The 16183-nt window shown below is 36.4% G+C and overlaps 1 protein-coding gene across 3 annotated transcripts in view; it reads right to left on the bottom strand.

The window, feature by feature from the left end:
- Positions 1-16183, bottom strand: part of AGRN (agrin) — a 735367-nt gene that overhangs the window by 123760 nt on the left and 595424 nt on the right. For all 3 annotated transcript variants that reach the window (XM_053690462.1, XM_053690463.1, XM_053690464.1), the window contains 3 exons: positions 14323-14487; positions 6924-7067; positions 2223-2347 (listed from right to left, as the gene is read on the bottom strand). In XM_053690462.1, coding sequence (XP_053546437.1) covers positions 2223-2347; positions 6924-7067; positions 14323-14487 — 434 coding nt within the window. The remainder of the gene's footprint in view (positions 1-2222; positions 2348-6923; positions 7068-14322; positions 14488-16183) is intronic.

Raw genomic sequence — 16183 nt, 5'->3', positions numbered from 1 at the left:
ACATTTCCTACACTAGTGGGAGCTGGTTACTGATTGGTGCCTGCACACATTTGTCTCTTGTGATTGGCTAACTAGATGTGGATAGCTAGCTGCCAGTAGTGCAATGTTGTTCCTTCAGCAAAGGATAACAAGAGAAGGAAGCACATTTTATAATATGAGTAAATTGGAAAATTGTTTAAAACTGTATGTTTTATTAAAATCATGAAAGAAAATTTTGGGGTTTACTGTCACTTTAAAAGCTTTTGAATTTACTACTATTAATTTAGAAACTAATTTATACATGTCCCGAGCACGATACAGCAGCAGTGTTTGTAACTATGGGGTTGATTAAAATCCTTTAGAAAAAGGTTATCTAATGTTTTTCTACAGAAAGAAACCATTAAAGTCTATGAGGATTTTTGTAGACTAATTATTTTATACATTTTCCTAAAGGTTTATGATTGAACCCTGTTTTTTTTTTTGTTTTTTTTAAACAATGTATAACACTGCTGAGCACTAGAGGGCAGCAAAGTTTACAACAAAGTATAATGTTCTTACTAATCTTATTGCTGAAACAAAGTACTTTTTGTTTTCATTTTCCCAATATAGCTGTGGGAATTGTTCTAATCAGCCAGTGAGAAATCAGTCCATAGATATCGGTCACATTCCATCATACATTTCTTATTAGCCTCAATTTTGACCCAAATAGCTTTATCTTTTTATGCTTTTTCATATACAATATCATTTTTTTAGTTTAATTATGTATAAAGTTAAAATAAATAAAGGTTGCATCCCATTACATATCACTATTTAGGCCTCATCTGAAATCTTGTGTACAGTTTTATACACCGTATCCTAAAAACTATTACAGACTAAAATAGTAAATGATATAAAGGTTAAAGGGATATAACAGTGCAAAAAAAGCATGCTCTGTTGCTTACATATAACTATGAATTTAACCTCTGCAAAAGGGGTTAGCTAGCTGAATACCTGGCGAGCCAACGACAAGAGGCATATCTGTGTAGTCTCCAATCTCCAGCTGGTTCCCACCAATACATTGCTGTTCTTGAGCCTATCTAGATATGCTTTTTTAACAAATGATGCCAAGAGAACAAATAAAATGTGATAAATCGAAGAAAACTAAAAAGTTAATATTTTTTTTACTGTATGCTCCATCATGAAATAATAATTTTGTGTTTCATTTTCTTTTGACAAGAAAATACTTAATGACCTGAATAAGAAGAGGAGAGAAGGGATATAGGGTATATAGGAGCCATTAGGAATTTTATGGGACTTAAAGGGATATGAAGCCCAAAAATGTTCATTTGTGATTCAGACAGAAAATACAAATTTAAAAAAGTTTTTAATTTACTTCTATTATCAAATATGATTCGTTCCCATGCTATTCTGTGTTCAAGAGATACCTAGGTAGTCATCTGGAGGACTAAATGACAGGAAATAGCGCTGACATCGAGTGCTATTGCAAACCTGCTGCCATAGAGAGCGCCACACACATTCACGCTCATGAGCTTTTTTTCCAACAAAAGATACCAAGAGAATAAAGAAAATTTGATAATAAAATTAAATTAGGAAGTTGTTTAAAATTGCTTGCTGTATCTGAATCATAAAAAAATAATAATATTGGGTTTCATGTCCCTTTAAAGATAAGGGGCTTTGTTTAATAAAACAAAATAGAAAACCGGAGTTGGACTGTAGCAGGTGACTTTGTTACAGGAAGAGTGGTCGATACAAGGAAAAGGCAAACAACAATGGTGATAAGGTCACCTGCACAGTAAGGAAAGTAAGGAATATTTGGTACTTCACATTAACAGCAGACTAGACTGCCCTTCTGGCATTTTAATGCCCTTAAAATCTATGACTTTTCTGGGAGCGATTTGTTTAAGAGACATGAAACCCAAAATGTTTCTTTCATAACTCAGATAGAGATACAGAATACAATTGTAAACAACTTTCCAACGTACTTCTATTATCTAATTTGCTTTGTTCTGTTGTTATCCTTTGTTGAAAAATATATCTAGGTAGGCTCAGAGGCAGCAATGCACTGCTGGGAATAAGCTACTAATTAGTGGATGCACGTATATTCCTCTTGTCAATGGCTCATCCTATGTATTCAGCTAGCTTACCAGTACTGTTCCTTTAACAAATGTAATAATAGAAGTACATTGAAATGTTGTAAGAATGTTGATTACCTAAGATTTTGAATAGGGTCAGTGAGTACTTACCTTGGTGAGATTTGCCTCTGCACATAGGGGAGATGGGCACTCACAGTGAGCAAAGCCGCCAACTACCACACAAGATGCACCAAACTGGCATGTAATGGCATCACAGGATCTAGGCGCTGAAGGATCTAGAAATAAGCACAGGTATAAATGTACAAAGAGAGAGAGAGAAGAGAGAGAGAGAGAGAGAGAGAGAGAGAGGAGAGAGAAAGAGAGAGAGAAGAGAGAGAGAGAGAGAGAGAGAGAGAAGACAGAGAGAGAGAAGAGAGAGAGGGAGAAGAGAGAGAGGGAGAGAGGAGAGAGAAAGAGAGAGGGAGAGAGAGAGGAGAGAGAGAGAGAGAGGAGAGAGAGAGAGAGGAGAGAGAGAGAGAGGAGAGAGAGAGAGGAGAGAGAGGAGAGAGATAAGAGAGAAGAGAGAGAGAAGAGAGAGAGAGGAGAAAGAGCGAGAGAGAGGAGAGAGAGCGAGAGAGAGAGCGAGAGCGAGAGAGAGAGAGAGCGAGAGAGAGAGCAATTGGCTATATCATTATATCTAGTAATTATTTAGGGCTAGATTTTTTTCTGCAATCGCAAAAAACTCGGCTAGAGTTAAAGGCACAGTACACTGTAAAATTGTTTTTATATGAATGTATTTTCAATGAGTTGTTATACAAGCTGCAGAGAATAAAATTTATGAGAAATTACATTTTAAGGTTTATTTGTGTATCTGAAGTAGCTGGTTTTGTGCTTTGAAACCACAGCCTATTACAATGGGTTGAGCTTCAGGTAATATCAGATCTCATTATGTTATCACTTTGTGTACACACACTTGCTTCCTTATCTTATATTTGTCTGGAAAACCAAAGTTTAATACTTAGAGAGAACAATGGAACATGATCATTTTATTACTTAACTATTATGCCCCCCACTAAGAGTGTAATCTCTTCTGCTGGCTGTGTTTACTTAGGCTATTTAATAGAATATACTCCAGTATAGAAACTTTCAGTATAGGTTGGGAAACCACAGGCTAAATCAGCTATTTCAAATGCCAAAATATGGGTAAAGTAGCTACTTGTAAACGATTTAAAACACTCCAGCAGGTAAAATTAATCATTGAGAACAATTTAAAGGGGAGAAAATTTTTGGGTGAACTATCCCTTTAAGCTTTTTGCACTAGTGTTAACCCGAATAGAAAAAAAAATCCTAACTTAAAGTGAATGTAAATTTAGATGATAAAGTGCACTTTAATTCATCAAAATTTACATTTCACTCGTGTTGTGAAAATACTTAGCTTTTAATCTTGACAGCCGCTCCAGCAATTTCTCCGGTCGTCACAAGCCTCTTCATACGTCAGAAATGACGGATCGGTCATCCTTCAAATCATGGCTTCCCCCCTGGGGGAATCAGTGTCTGATTCATCGCCGTGATTGGAGGAAGCCAGATTCCTCATTTTAGACCCGGGAAGAGGCTTTGCGACGGGCGGGGGAAGCGATGCAGCGGCTGTCAAGAATAAAAGGTAAGTATTTTCACAACACGAGTGAAATGTAAATTTTTAATGATTTAAAGTACCCCTGATTTTAATCGGATTTTTAAAAACCGGGCATTTTATCATCTAAATTTATATTCACTTTAAGTTTTTGTGTGCGCGTGCATGTATTCCCCTATAGAAATCAATGGAGAAAATGAAGTGGAAAAAAAAACACTGAGATCATGCAAACACCATTGCAGTTTCGCATTCCCTATAGAAGTCAAGGGAGAAAATAAAATTTATGGGAAAAAAACAAACACCCATCGTGCAAACAACATAGCATGTTCGTATTAGCAAATGTAAAATATTTACAGTAAATACATAGTTAAAATTTTTATTAAATATGAATATTGCATATATATGTTTTATTATGTTTTCATCTGCTTAAAGGGACACTGTACCCAAACTTTTTCTTTTGTAATTCAGAAAGAGCATGCAATTTTAAGCAACTTTCTAATTTACTCCTATTATCAATTTTTCTTCGTTCTCTTGCTATCATTATTTGAAAAAGAAGGCATCTTAGCTTTTTTTTTTGTTTCAGTACTCTGGACAGCACTTTTTTTATTGGTGGATGGATTTATCCACCAATCAGCAAGGACAAACCAGGTTGTTCATCAAAAATGGGCCGTCATCTAAACTTACATTCTTGCATTTCAAATAAAGACACCAAGAGAATGAAGAAAATTTGATAATAGGAGAAAATTAAAAAGTTGCTTAAAATTTCATGCTCAATCTGAATCACGAAAGAAAATTTTTGGGTACAGTGTCCCTTTAATGGCAAAGGGCTCTAATGCATATATATATATGTGCACAATATATATTAATGTTTTTATATGTTATATATGACTGTAAATACACATATAAATACATTAATATATTTGTGTACATATATAGACATATATATATATATATATATATATATATATATACATACAGGTGGCCCTCGGTTTACGCTGGTTCAAATTGCGCCGTTTCAGAATAACAACCTTTTTTTTCAGTCATGCGACTGCTATTGAAAAAGCTTTGGAAAGCAGTGCACTAATTAAAATAGCCAGTAGGTGGAGCTGTCCGCTTGTTTTGCAGCAAAGTTTTGCAACTTAACAGACTGAAATTGATCTGTGTACACAGAGCATACATTAGCTATCGAGCAACAAGATTTAGCAGCCACTTCCCTATTATCTTCCTGTCCAGCTGCTTGAGGTGAGGGTGCCTAACTGCTTATTAATCACTGCAGATTGAAATGCAAAGAATAGGTGCAGACCCAATATTATCTAACATGCTAACAATACAGAGAACTGATTACTGAAAAATGCAAGTAAAAAACATTTTTGTTCATTAAACTTAGTTTGATGATGATGCAGCCTGTTGTGTGATTATTTAATTAGGTGCTGTTAGCAAATGTTTTTGTTAATTAAAGGGACAGTCAAGTATAAATTAAACTTTCATTATTCAGATAGGACTTTTAATTTTAATTGACTTTCCAATTTACTTTTATCATCAAATTTGCTTTTTTCTCTTGGTATTCTTAGTTTAAACTAAACATAGGTAGGCTCATATGGTAATTTCTAAGCCTTTGAGGGCTGCCTCTTATCACATGCTTTTTAAATCTCTTTTCAACACAAAGAGACAAAGTACACGTGGGCCATATAGATAACACTGTGTTCAGGCACAGAAAGTTATTTAAGATCTAGCACAATACAATGCTAAATTTAAGACAATAGATAACAACAAGTCACAGTCATGTGATCAGGGGGCTGGAAGAAGGTTCCTAGATTCAAGGTAATCACAAAGGTAAAAAGTACATTAATATAACTGTGTTGGTTATGCAAAACTGGGGAATGAGTAATAAAGGGATTATCTATCTTTTAAAACAATAACAATTCTATGGTTGACTGTCCCTTTAACCTTAGTTTGATGATGATACAATCTATATTATTAGGTTTATAATGCTGTTTAGCATTTAAAGTCTTCATTTCAAAGCTTTAAAAATAATGTATTAGGTGTTACTTATGACAATTTTGAGAGGGGCCTGGAACCTAACTCCCTCACTTCCCATTGACTTACATTATGAACTGGGTTTCAATTTACAACGGTTTCGATTTACATCCATTCCTCCTGGAACCTAACCCCGGCGTAAACTGAAGGCTACCTGTATACAGACATACAACTACACTGTATATGTGTGTGTGTCTCAATGTTAAAGCCATTTACCTGCCTTTTTTTCTAACACCTGAGATCTCGTATCTTTGATCCCTTATACCTTTTGTGTGCAATATTTTTTCTAAATAATTTTTATTAGACAGTGTTAATATGAGTGTAACTTTACTTTGTAACGTATTTTTGAAGTGTTTTGTGCAACTTTTTTGTTTCGGAAAACAATTAGGCACAGCTTTGAGATTGCAGTAAGGTTTGAAGCGTAAATGGCTATTGCGCTAGCTCAACTTGAAATATCAGCGCAATGAAAAAGGCTTGCAAAAAGACGATATTGCTTGCGCCTCACTTGTAATCTAGCCCTCAGTGTTTTATGTTGCTTTAAAAAAATGTATTTGCTCTTCCTTTCGCACTTAAAAGGTTGCATGTCGCTTTTTTCAAATTTAACCCCTTAACGATAGAAACATACCCTGTACTTCACATGTCGCAAGGGGAGTCCGGAGAACAGCACAAGTCTCACCGACAGCAGTGAAGCATACAAAAATAGCATAGCCTAACTACTGTAGACAAGAACCGCGCTATTACACCCATTGAAGAGCAACAAACTGCTGTTGTTAAGGGGTTAATATGATTTGTCAAATGCAAACACGAAATACTAGACTTTCTATGAAAAGAAAGATAAAACAAGTCACATAGCTTCTGCTGCCAACAAACTAGCTGCAAAGCGTTAAATATAATATAACTTTAGTCATTTAACGCCACGTCCATTTATCTTGAAAGATGTTTGTATCTGTCTATATTTTCCTGTACTCATTGAGGCAGGTAAATTATTATTGATTTTTGGCTGCATATGGAACTAAATCTATATAAAATGAGATTTGTTGCTGTGGTTCACTGTTCCTTTTGTATCTTAATACGCGGAATTACTTCCCACAGGAAATTATACGTGACAAATTATAGTATTTAGCAGTTGATGTAAAATAAGGACATAAAACTATCCCCGATGGTTTAGTGAGTGCACACTCATTAAGTGTAAAGCTTATTTTTACCTTTTTCGCAGCCAGTTAAGCCAGGCTTGCGCCCGTCTGGGCACTGACTGCATTTTAGACCAGAGATTCCCGTCTTACAAGAGCAAAGTCCGGTCATCTGCTCACAGTCATCCCGTACCGCCCCAACTGGATCACAATTGCAGGCTGCAAATAAAATAAATTGTTAGTGATAAATAAATGTCAACAATGTAATTCCACCTTGTTTAAAGGAATCTGAAAGTCAAAATTTAAACTTTCATGGCTCACATACATCATACAATTTTAAACAATGTAGTTCTATTAGCAAATTTTGCTTTGTACTCTTGCTATTCTTTGTTGAAAAGCATACCTAGGTAAGCCTGGAAGTGTGCATGTATCTTGACAACTATACAGCAGCAGTTTTTGTAACATACAGTGTTAGACTACGTTGCAAATAATGCTGATATATAGCTCTCATGACACATAAACACTAATGAGCCTTCAGAGGTATGCTCTTCAATAAAGAATACCAAGAGAACAATGTAAATTTGATAAAAGTAAATTTGAAAGTTGTTTATAATTGCATGAATCATTAAAGTTTATTTTCACTTTGATATTTAATTATGCACAGAAAAAAAAATCCTTTGATTATGTGTTCCGGCTGCTTGCCCTGCAATTTACACAATCATTTATATATAGACTGCACTGTGGCATTTATTCATTACAAACCAGAGAACTCTACAGTGAGATATATCACTTTAATCCCTATGTCATCATATGCAACAGATGTGCTAAAATGTGACAGATTTCACCATCCTATGTAAATCAGTTGCATTGAATAACACAGACATCAAATAGATTTTATCTCATTGGCAAGTTACATGCAGACCTAATACATCTGCACCACAACATAAAAACTGTGAAATGTTATCTCATGGGATAGAAAGATGTCACACAGCTCAACAGCCTAAATCAGCCCGTGGTGTATGAAAATGTGATGTTAAGATAATGAAACATGATCAGCAGATGAATGATTTACCTTTACAAATTAGATAGAGATGTCTATCAGTCCATCTGTCTGTCTACCCATCTATCTATCCATCCATCTGTCTGTCTATCTGTCCATCCGTCTGTGTAACTGTCTGTCTACCCATCTATCTGTCTATCTACCTATCTATCTACCCATCTAACCATCTGTCTATCTGTCTGTGTATATGTCTGTCTACCCATCTATCTATTTATCTATCTATCTATCTATCTATCTATCTAACCATCCATCTGTCTATCTGTCTGTTTATCTGTCTGTCTACCCAACTATGTAGCTATCAGTTAATCTATCTAGCCATCTATCTATCTATCTATCTTCAATTCATCTATATATCTATCTGTCAATCTGTCTGTGTTTCTGTCTGTCTAACCATCTTTCTATCTGTCCATCCATCTATCTATCAAACCATCCATCTGTCATTCTATCTGTCCATCTACCCATCTATGTATCTGTCTACCTGTCTATGTATCTACAGGGAGTGCAGAATTATTAGGCAAGTTGTATTTTTGAGGATTAATTTTATTATTGAACAACAACCATGTTCTCAATGAACCCAAAAAACTCATTAATATCAAAGCTGAATAGTTTTGGAAGTAGTTTTTAGTTTGTTTTTAGTTATAGCTATTTTAGGGGGATATCTGTGTGTGCAGGTGACTATTACTGTGCATAATTATTAGGCAACTTAACAAAAAACAAATATATACCCATTTCAATTATTTATTTTTACCAGTGAAACCAATATAACATCTCAACATTCACAAATATACATTTCTGACATTCAAAAACAAAACAAAAACAAATCAGTGACCAATATAGCCACCTTTCTTTGCAAGGACACTCAAAAGCCTGCCATCCATGGATTCTGTCAGTGTTTTGATCTGTTCACCATCAACATTGCGTGCAGCAGCAACCACAGCCTCCCAGACACTGTTCAGAAAGGTGTACTGTTTTCTCTCCTTGTAAATCTCACATTTGATGATGGACCACAGGTTCTCAATGGGGTTCAGATCAGGTGAACAAGGAGGCCATGTCATTAGATTTTCTTCTTTTATACCCTTTCTTGCCAGCCACGCTGTGGAGTACTTGGACGCGTGTGATGGAGCATTGTCCTGCATGAAAATCATGTTTTTCTTGAAGGATGCAGACTTCTTCCTGTACCACTGCTTGAAGAAGGTGTCTTCCAGAAACTGGCAGTAGGACTGGGAGTTGAGCTTGACTCCATCCTCAACCCGAAAAGGCCCCACAAGCTCATCTTTGATGATACCAGCCCAAACCAGTACTCCACCTCCACCTTGCTGGCGTCTGAGTCGGACTGGAGCTCTCTGCCCTTTACCAATCCAGCCACGGGCCCATCCATCTGGCCCATCAAGACTCACTCTCATTTCATCAGTCCATAAAACCTTAGAAAAATCAGTCTTGAGATATTTCTTGGCCCAGTCTTGACGTTTCAGCTTGTGTGTCTTGTTCAGTGGTGGTCGTCTTTCAGCCTTTCTTACCTTGGCCATGTCTCTGAGTATTGCACACCTTGTGCTTTTGGGCACTCCAGTGATGTTGCAGCTCTGAAATATGGCCAAACTGGTGGCAAGTGGCATCTTGGCAGCTGCACGCTTGACTTTTCTCAGTTCATGGGCAGTTATTTTGCGCCTTGGTTTTTCCACACGCTTCTTGCGACCCTGTTGACTATTTTGAATGAAACGCTTGATTGTTCGATGATCACGCTTCAGAAGCTTTGCAATTTTAAGAGTGCTGCATCCCTCTGCAAGATATCTCACTATTTTGACTTTTCTGAGCCTGTCAAGTCCTTCTTTTGACCCATTTTGCCAAAGGAAAGGAAGTTGCCTAATAATTATGCACACCTGATATAGGGTGTTGATGTCATTAGACCACACCCCTTCTCATTACAGAGATGCACATCACCTAATATGCTTAATTGGTAGTAGGCTTTCGAGCCTATACAGCTTGGAGTAAGACAACATGCATAAAGAGGATGATGTGGTCAAAATACTAATTTCCTAATAATTCTGCACTCCCTGTATATCTATCTATCCATCAGTCTTTCTACATCTATCTATCTCCATCTATCGTCTATCCATCATCTATCCATCCATCTTTCTATGTATCTAATTATATCTATCCATCTGTCTGTCTAACCAATTATCCATCAGTCTCTCTATTGATCGATCTATCCATCTGTCTGTCTACCCATCTATCTATCCGTCCATATCTAACTATCCATCCATTGTCTATCCATCCATCTAACTATCCATCATCTATCGCTCTGTCTATCCACTAATCCATCTGTCTATATGTATTTTGTCTATCCATATTTTTATCTATCCATCCATCTATCAACCCATCCATCCGTCTATCTCCATCTACCTATCTATCCATTCGTCTATGTATCTATCTAATTATATCTATCCATCTGTCTGTCTAACCATCCGTCTCTCTATCTGTCCATCTGTCTATCTTGCCATCAATCTATCCATCCATATCTAACTATCCATCTATCTAACCATCCATCCATCTGTCTATCTATATATCCATCTGTCTATCCATCCATCTTTACGTCTATCTATCTATCTATCTATCTATCTATCTATCCATCTTTCCTTCTATCTGTCCATCCGTCTATCAACCCATCCATCCGTCTATCAACCCATCTATCCATCTATCAAACCATCTATCTATCTTTCCATCCATCTATCAACCAAAACGTCTATCAACCCATCTATCTGTCTATTTAACTACCTTTCCATCAGTCTATCTATCCATCAATCCGTCTATCTATCTATCTATCTATCTATCTATCTATCTATCTATCCATCAATCCGTCTATGTATCTATCGATGCATCTATCTATCTATCCATCCATCCATCTAAACAAAAACCTTGTTGCTTGTGATTATTTTTTTTTAAATCTCTATGTAAAATGTTCACCCTATCTACATTATTCTTATGAATAAATAGTTATTGATCCAAATGTATACATCTAGTTGCTGTTTGTACCACATTTAATACACAATAATAAGGCAGGTACAGGAACATTAAATAAGTTTTATATAGGCACAGTACATACAGCAATCACTGAATTGCAAAAGATCTGCATATGAATATTTTGTAAACATATACATCCATCACTGTTTAGCAAATTTTGCAGGGTTTCACTATTTCAGAGCAGTCCAGCGACAAATGCCTTGAAAAGCCTCATGCAAGTTTATCTTATCTCCTTTTTTTTCTGGGGTCAAGCAGGGCCAGTTGTAAATGAGCAATCGCTGTTGCAGTGTCAAGTAAACTACAGCATACTTAGGTATGCAGCATGTGCTCCAGATTCTTTGACTGGGAGTGGAAAAGTAAGAAAAACAGGCAAAATAAATAAAATAATAACTGTGTACTGCATTGTTTTAATAGACTTTAGGGAGGATTTTGGAGGATAATGTTGCTGATAAGTCTGAGCTAGTTAGGGGGATTCCGTGCAGCCATACACCAGTGTCTAGCGCAGATTCCCATTACATCATTTAGTATCATGCCTGAAGCTTTGTAAGCTTGAATCATTCTTTGCCTCAGGCTCTAACAATCCAATGGGACATTACAGGACAACTTCTACTAAACTTGTCAGTGCACAAAAATAACTGTGAAAAAGAAACTTAACTGAAATGTTTTTTTTATTTTTTTCCATTTTTGTGGAAATAGGTCATTAAAACGGATAGTAAACCCAAATGTTTTCTTTCATGATTCAGATAGAGCGTGCAATTCGAAGCAACTTTCTAATTTACTCCTATTATCATTTGTTCTTTCTTCTCTTGGTATCTTTATTTGAAAATCAGAAATGTATGTTTAAGAGACCGCCCATTTTTGGTTCAGGACATTGGTTAGTAAGCAAGTGCAACCCAGGTTCTGAACCAAAAAAGGGCCGGCTCTTAAACATACATTTCTGCTTTTTAAATAACTATACCAAGAGAAAGAAAATTTGATAATATGAGTAAATTAGAAAGTTGCTTAAAACTGCATGCTCTATCTGAATCATGAAAGAAAAAATGTGGGGTTACTACCCGTTTAACTATAAAACAGTTATTTAGGCTTGTGCAAGAAATGCGTAAATGGACAAAAATAAAGAAACAAAGTAATGAAGTGAAAACTTTAAAAATAACACATGAAACCTAATCATTTTCTTTCAGGATTAACACAGAACATACAATTTTAAAAAAAAGTTTCCAATGTACTTCTTAATCAAATTTGCTTTGTTCTCACGTTATTGTGTGTTTAAGAGATATGTTCCTGTTATTCGACAAAGGATACCAAGAAAACAGAAGTAAATTGGAAAGTTGTTTAAAATTACACGCACAGTCTGAATCATGAAAGAAAATGTTGGGGTTTTATGTCCCTTTAAAGGGATATGAACCTGTTTCACGATTCAGACCGAGCATGCAATTTTAAACAACTTTCTAAGTTACTTTCTTTGTTCTCTTGGTATCTTTTGTTGAAAAGGAGGGCGTAAAGTTTAGGAGCCTGCCCATTTCTGGAGCACTATATGGAAGCAGTTTGTTATCTATTTGCTAGAACAATAGATGGAAGCGCTATTTCCCTCTATGTAGTGCTCCAGATGCCTACCTAGGTATCTCTTCAACAAAGAATATCATGGGAACAAAGCAAATTTGATAATAGAAATAAATTTAAAACTTTTCTAAAAATTGTATTCTCTGTCTGAATCACAAAAGAACATTTTTGGGTTTCGTATCCCTTTAAGTTCCTATATACCCTTTATCCCTCCTCTCCTTCTTTAGGTCATGAAGTATTTTCTTGTCAAAGGAAAATTAAACACAAAATTATTCTTTCATGATGGAGCATACAGTAAAATAAATATTAAACTTTTCAGTTTACTTTAATTAAATTGGATATTTTTGTTTTTAATTGTTTGCTCTGTCTGAATCACAAAAGAAATGTTTTGGTCCGTTTTTTGTATCTGTATTTTTTACTATAAATTAATATCATTGTCTACTTATGTACCCGGTGCTACAAGATTTGTCAGTGCTTTATAAATAATTAACAATAATAATGATGATAATAAACGAGTTATTAAAAAGGAATCAAATTAGATTCCTATACTTCCCATTTGTATGTCAGTAACTTAAATCTTCAGCTTTTAGAATTGAGTGTCAAATATTTCCTACCGTATTTATTTATAAACTTACACATAACAAACACTTCAATTATGACATTAACAAAGTTTCTTAAAGGCTGTTGGATAGCCGCCCTTGCATATAACTCTGTTAATATATGGGGGCCTATTTAAGTGACAGTGCGGATCAGGTCCGACAGACCTTGCTGAATGCGGAGAGCAATACGCTCTCCGTATTCAGCATTGCAGCAGCAGCTCTTGTGAGCTGCTGGTGCAACGCTGCCCCCTGCAGATTCACGGCCAATCAGCCGCCAGCAGGGGGGTGTCAATCAACCCGATCGTACTCAATCGGGTTGAATTGCGGTGATGTCTGTCCGCCTGCTCAGAGCAGGCGGACAGGTTATGGAGCAGCGGTCTTTAGACCTCTGCTTCATAACTGATGTTTCTGGCGAGCCTACGGGCTCGCCAGAAACACGGGCCCTCAAGCTCCATTCGGAGCTTGATAAATGGGCCCCATGGTGTTTATTCTACCAGATTCAAGAGCCTCACCCTGCAACATTCAGTGCATGATCTCATTTACATCTATCATTTAATTGTCTAAAGATAAGATAAACATGCTCAAGGGGCTTTTCAAGAGGTGTATCCCTGGACTGTAAAATGTTTGCTTTTAAAATAACAGTTATAAATGTTTTTAAACATTTATATTAAAGGCAGTAGCCAATTACCACTATGTATTTAATGTCCCTTTAAAGGAATACTAAACCCAATTTTTTTCTTTAATGGTTCAGATAGAGCAGGCAATTTTAAGCAACTTTCTAATTTACTCCTATAATTAATTTTTCTTCGTTCTCTTGCTATCTTTATTTGAAAAAGCAGGAATCTAAGCTTATGCGCCGGCCCATTTTTGGTTCAGCACCTGGGTTCCACTTGCTGATTGGTGGCTAAATGTACCCACCAATGAGCAAGCGCTATCCAGGGTGCTGAACAAAAAATGGGCCCGCTCCTTAGCTTAGATTCCTGCTTTTTCAAATAAAGATAGCAAGAGAACAAAGAAAATTTAAGTATAGGAGTAAATTAGAAAGTTGCTTAAAATTGCCTGCTGTATCTGAATCATGAAAGAAAAAACTTGAGTTCAGTGTCCCTTTAAGTAGACAGACCAACAATATGAAAGATAATTCAGCACTAGATTAGAATGTCTCATATTCATGATGTGAAATGTGCGGCTGACAATATTTCTAGGAAGCCAGAGGGCAATGATCTACTTTGATACTCACGGGTACAGCCACTTTTTTTATCCGTCACAATTCCACGGAAGTTCCAGAATCCGGGCTCACAACGGTCACACTTCAACCCTCCCACACCAGGCTTACAAGAGCACTGACCAGTTGTAGGGTCACAGCTGCCTCCATAGGATCCGTGCTGGTTACACTGACAGCTGCCTGCAAACACAAAGTATCGGAATCAATGACCTGCGAGAGGTGTGAGTCAATTTAATTATCTCCCTTCACTGACAGAGGACGTCCAGCTGGCAGCAAACTGTAAAAAAGGCACAAAAAGTTATGTTCTATGTGGTGAGACACTAAATCTTTTAAGTAGCTCCATATGGCTAGTACTCCTGTTTGCCGCTCATCCTAGACGGCTCATGTCTGTGCTGTCAGGGAAAGATTCCATAGGTCAAATGCCCCTTCTGTCTGGTGGCTATCATATTACCTCAACAGTCAATCCAACATTCTGTGCAGATTCTTGCGGCACAATTTGTTATAAGGCTAAAGGTCAACGAAACACTCAACATTCTTGTAGCAAACTCTTTAAAAAGGTGCAGAACAGCATTATGTAGAGACAAGGGTTAATTTAAATTAAAATAAAAATGGATTTGCAAAATACCTGTGTTCATTTTTGTATTTTTTTAAAATGGTATTTAAAGGGACAGTCTAGTCAAAAATAAACTTTCATGATTCCGATAGGGCAAGCAATTTTAAACCACTTTCCAATTTACTTTTATCATCAAATTTGCTTTGTTCCCTTGGTGGTATTTTTGAAAAGCTAAACCTAGGTAGGCTCAAACTGATTTCTAAACGGTTGAAAACCGCCTCTTAGCTCAGAGCATTTGAAAAGTTTTTCACAGTTAGACTGTGCTAGTTCATGTGCGTCATAAATATAACATTGTGCTCACTCCTGTGTAGTAATGTAGGAGTCTGCACTGGCTGGCTAAACTGCCTGTCTGTCAAAAGCAGTGAGATAAGGGGGCAGTCTGCAGAGACTTAGATACAAGGTAATCACAGAGGTAAAAAGTATATTAATATAACTGTGTTGGTTATGCAAAACTGGGGGTGGGTAATAAAGGGATTATCTATCTTTTTAAACATTAACAATTCTGGTGTAGACTGTCCCTTTAATCAGATATGAGTTGTGTGTGGTTCTCTATCCAGAGCATTAGAGGTGAAGCTATGGGACAAATGCCCAAAACAGCACTCAAGACTGATTTGCTGGCACTCTGGGCTACCACTTTATAGGCTGCAATTGCAGTACTTAAAGGGACACTCAGGTCAAACTAAACTGTTATGATTCAGATAGAGTATGCACTTTTAAACAACTTTCCAATTTACTTCCATTAACAAAATATGTACAGTCTTTTATATTTATACTTTTTGAGTCACCAGCTCCTACTGAGCATGTGCAAGAATTAATAGAATATAAGTATATGTGATTGGCTGATGGCTGTCACATGAAACAGGAGGAGTGGAAATAGACATAACTTTGAAATTTGTCAGAAAAATATTTACTACTCATTTGACGTTTAGAGAGTGCTATTGCATTGTCTTTTTATCATGCGTTTGTTGATTATGCAAATCTACTCTAGTTACTGGTCTTTTAAAGGGATAGGAAAATCACAATTAAACTTACATGATTCAGATAGATCATTTCATTTTAAAACACTTTTAAATTAACTTCTATTTTCAAATGTGCTTTGTTCTCTTAGCATCCCTTGTTGAAATAATATGCTCATATTCTACACTAGTGGGAGCTAGCTGCCGATTGGTGCCTGCACACATTTGTCTCTTGTGATTGGCTAACTAGATGTGCTAAGCTAGCTGCCAGTGTTCATTCAGCAAAGGATAACAAGAGAATGAAGTA

This window comes from Bombina bombina, chromosome 8, assembly GCF_027579735.1.
Source record: "Bombina bombina isolate aBomBom1 chromosome 8, aBomBom1.pri, whole genome shotgun sequence".
Taxonomy (NCBI): Eukaryota; Metazoa; Chordata; class Amphibia; order Anura; family Bombinatoridae; genus Bombina; species Bombina bombina.
This window is presented reverse-complemented; position numbering and strand designations above follow the sequence as displayed.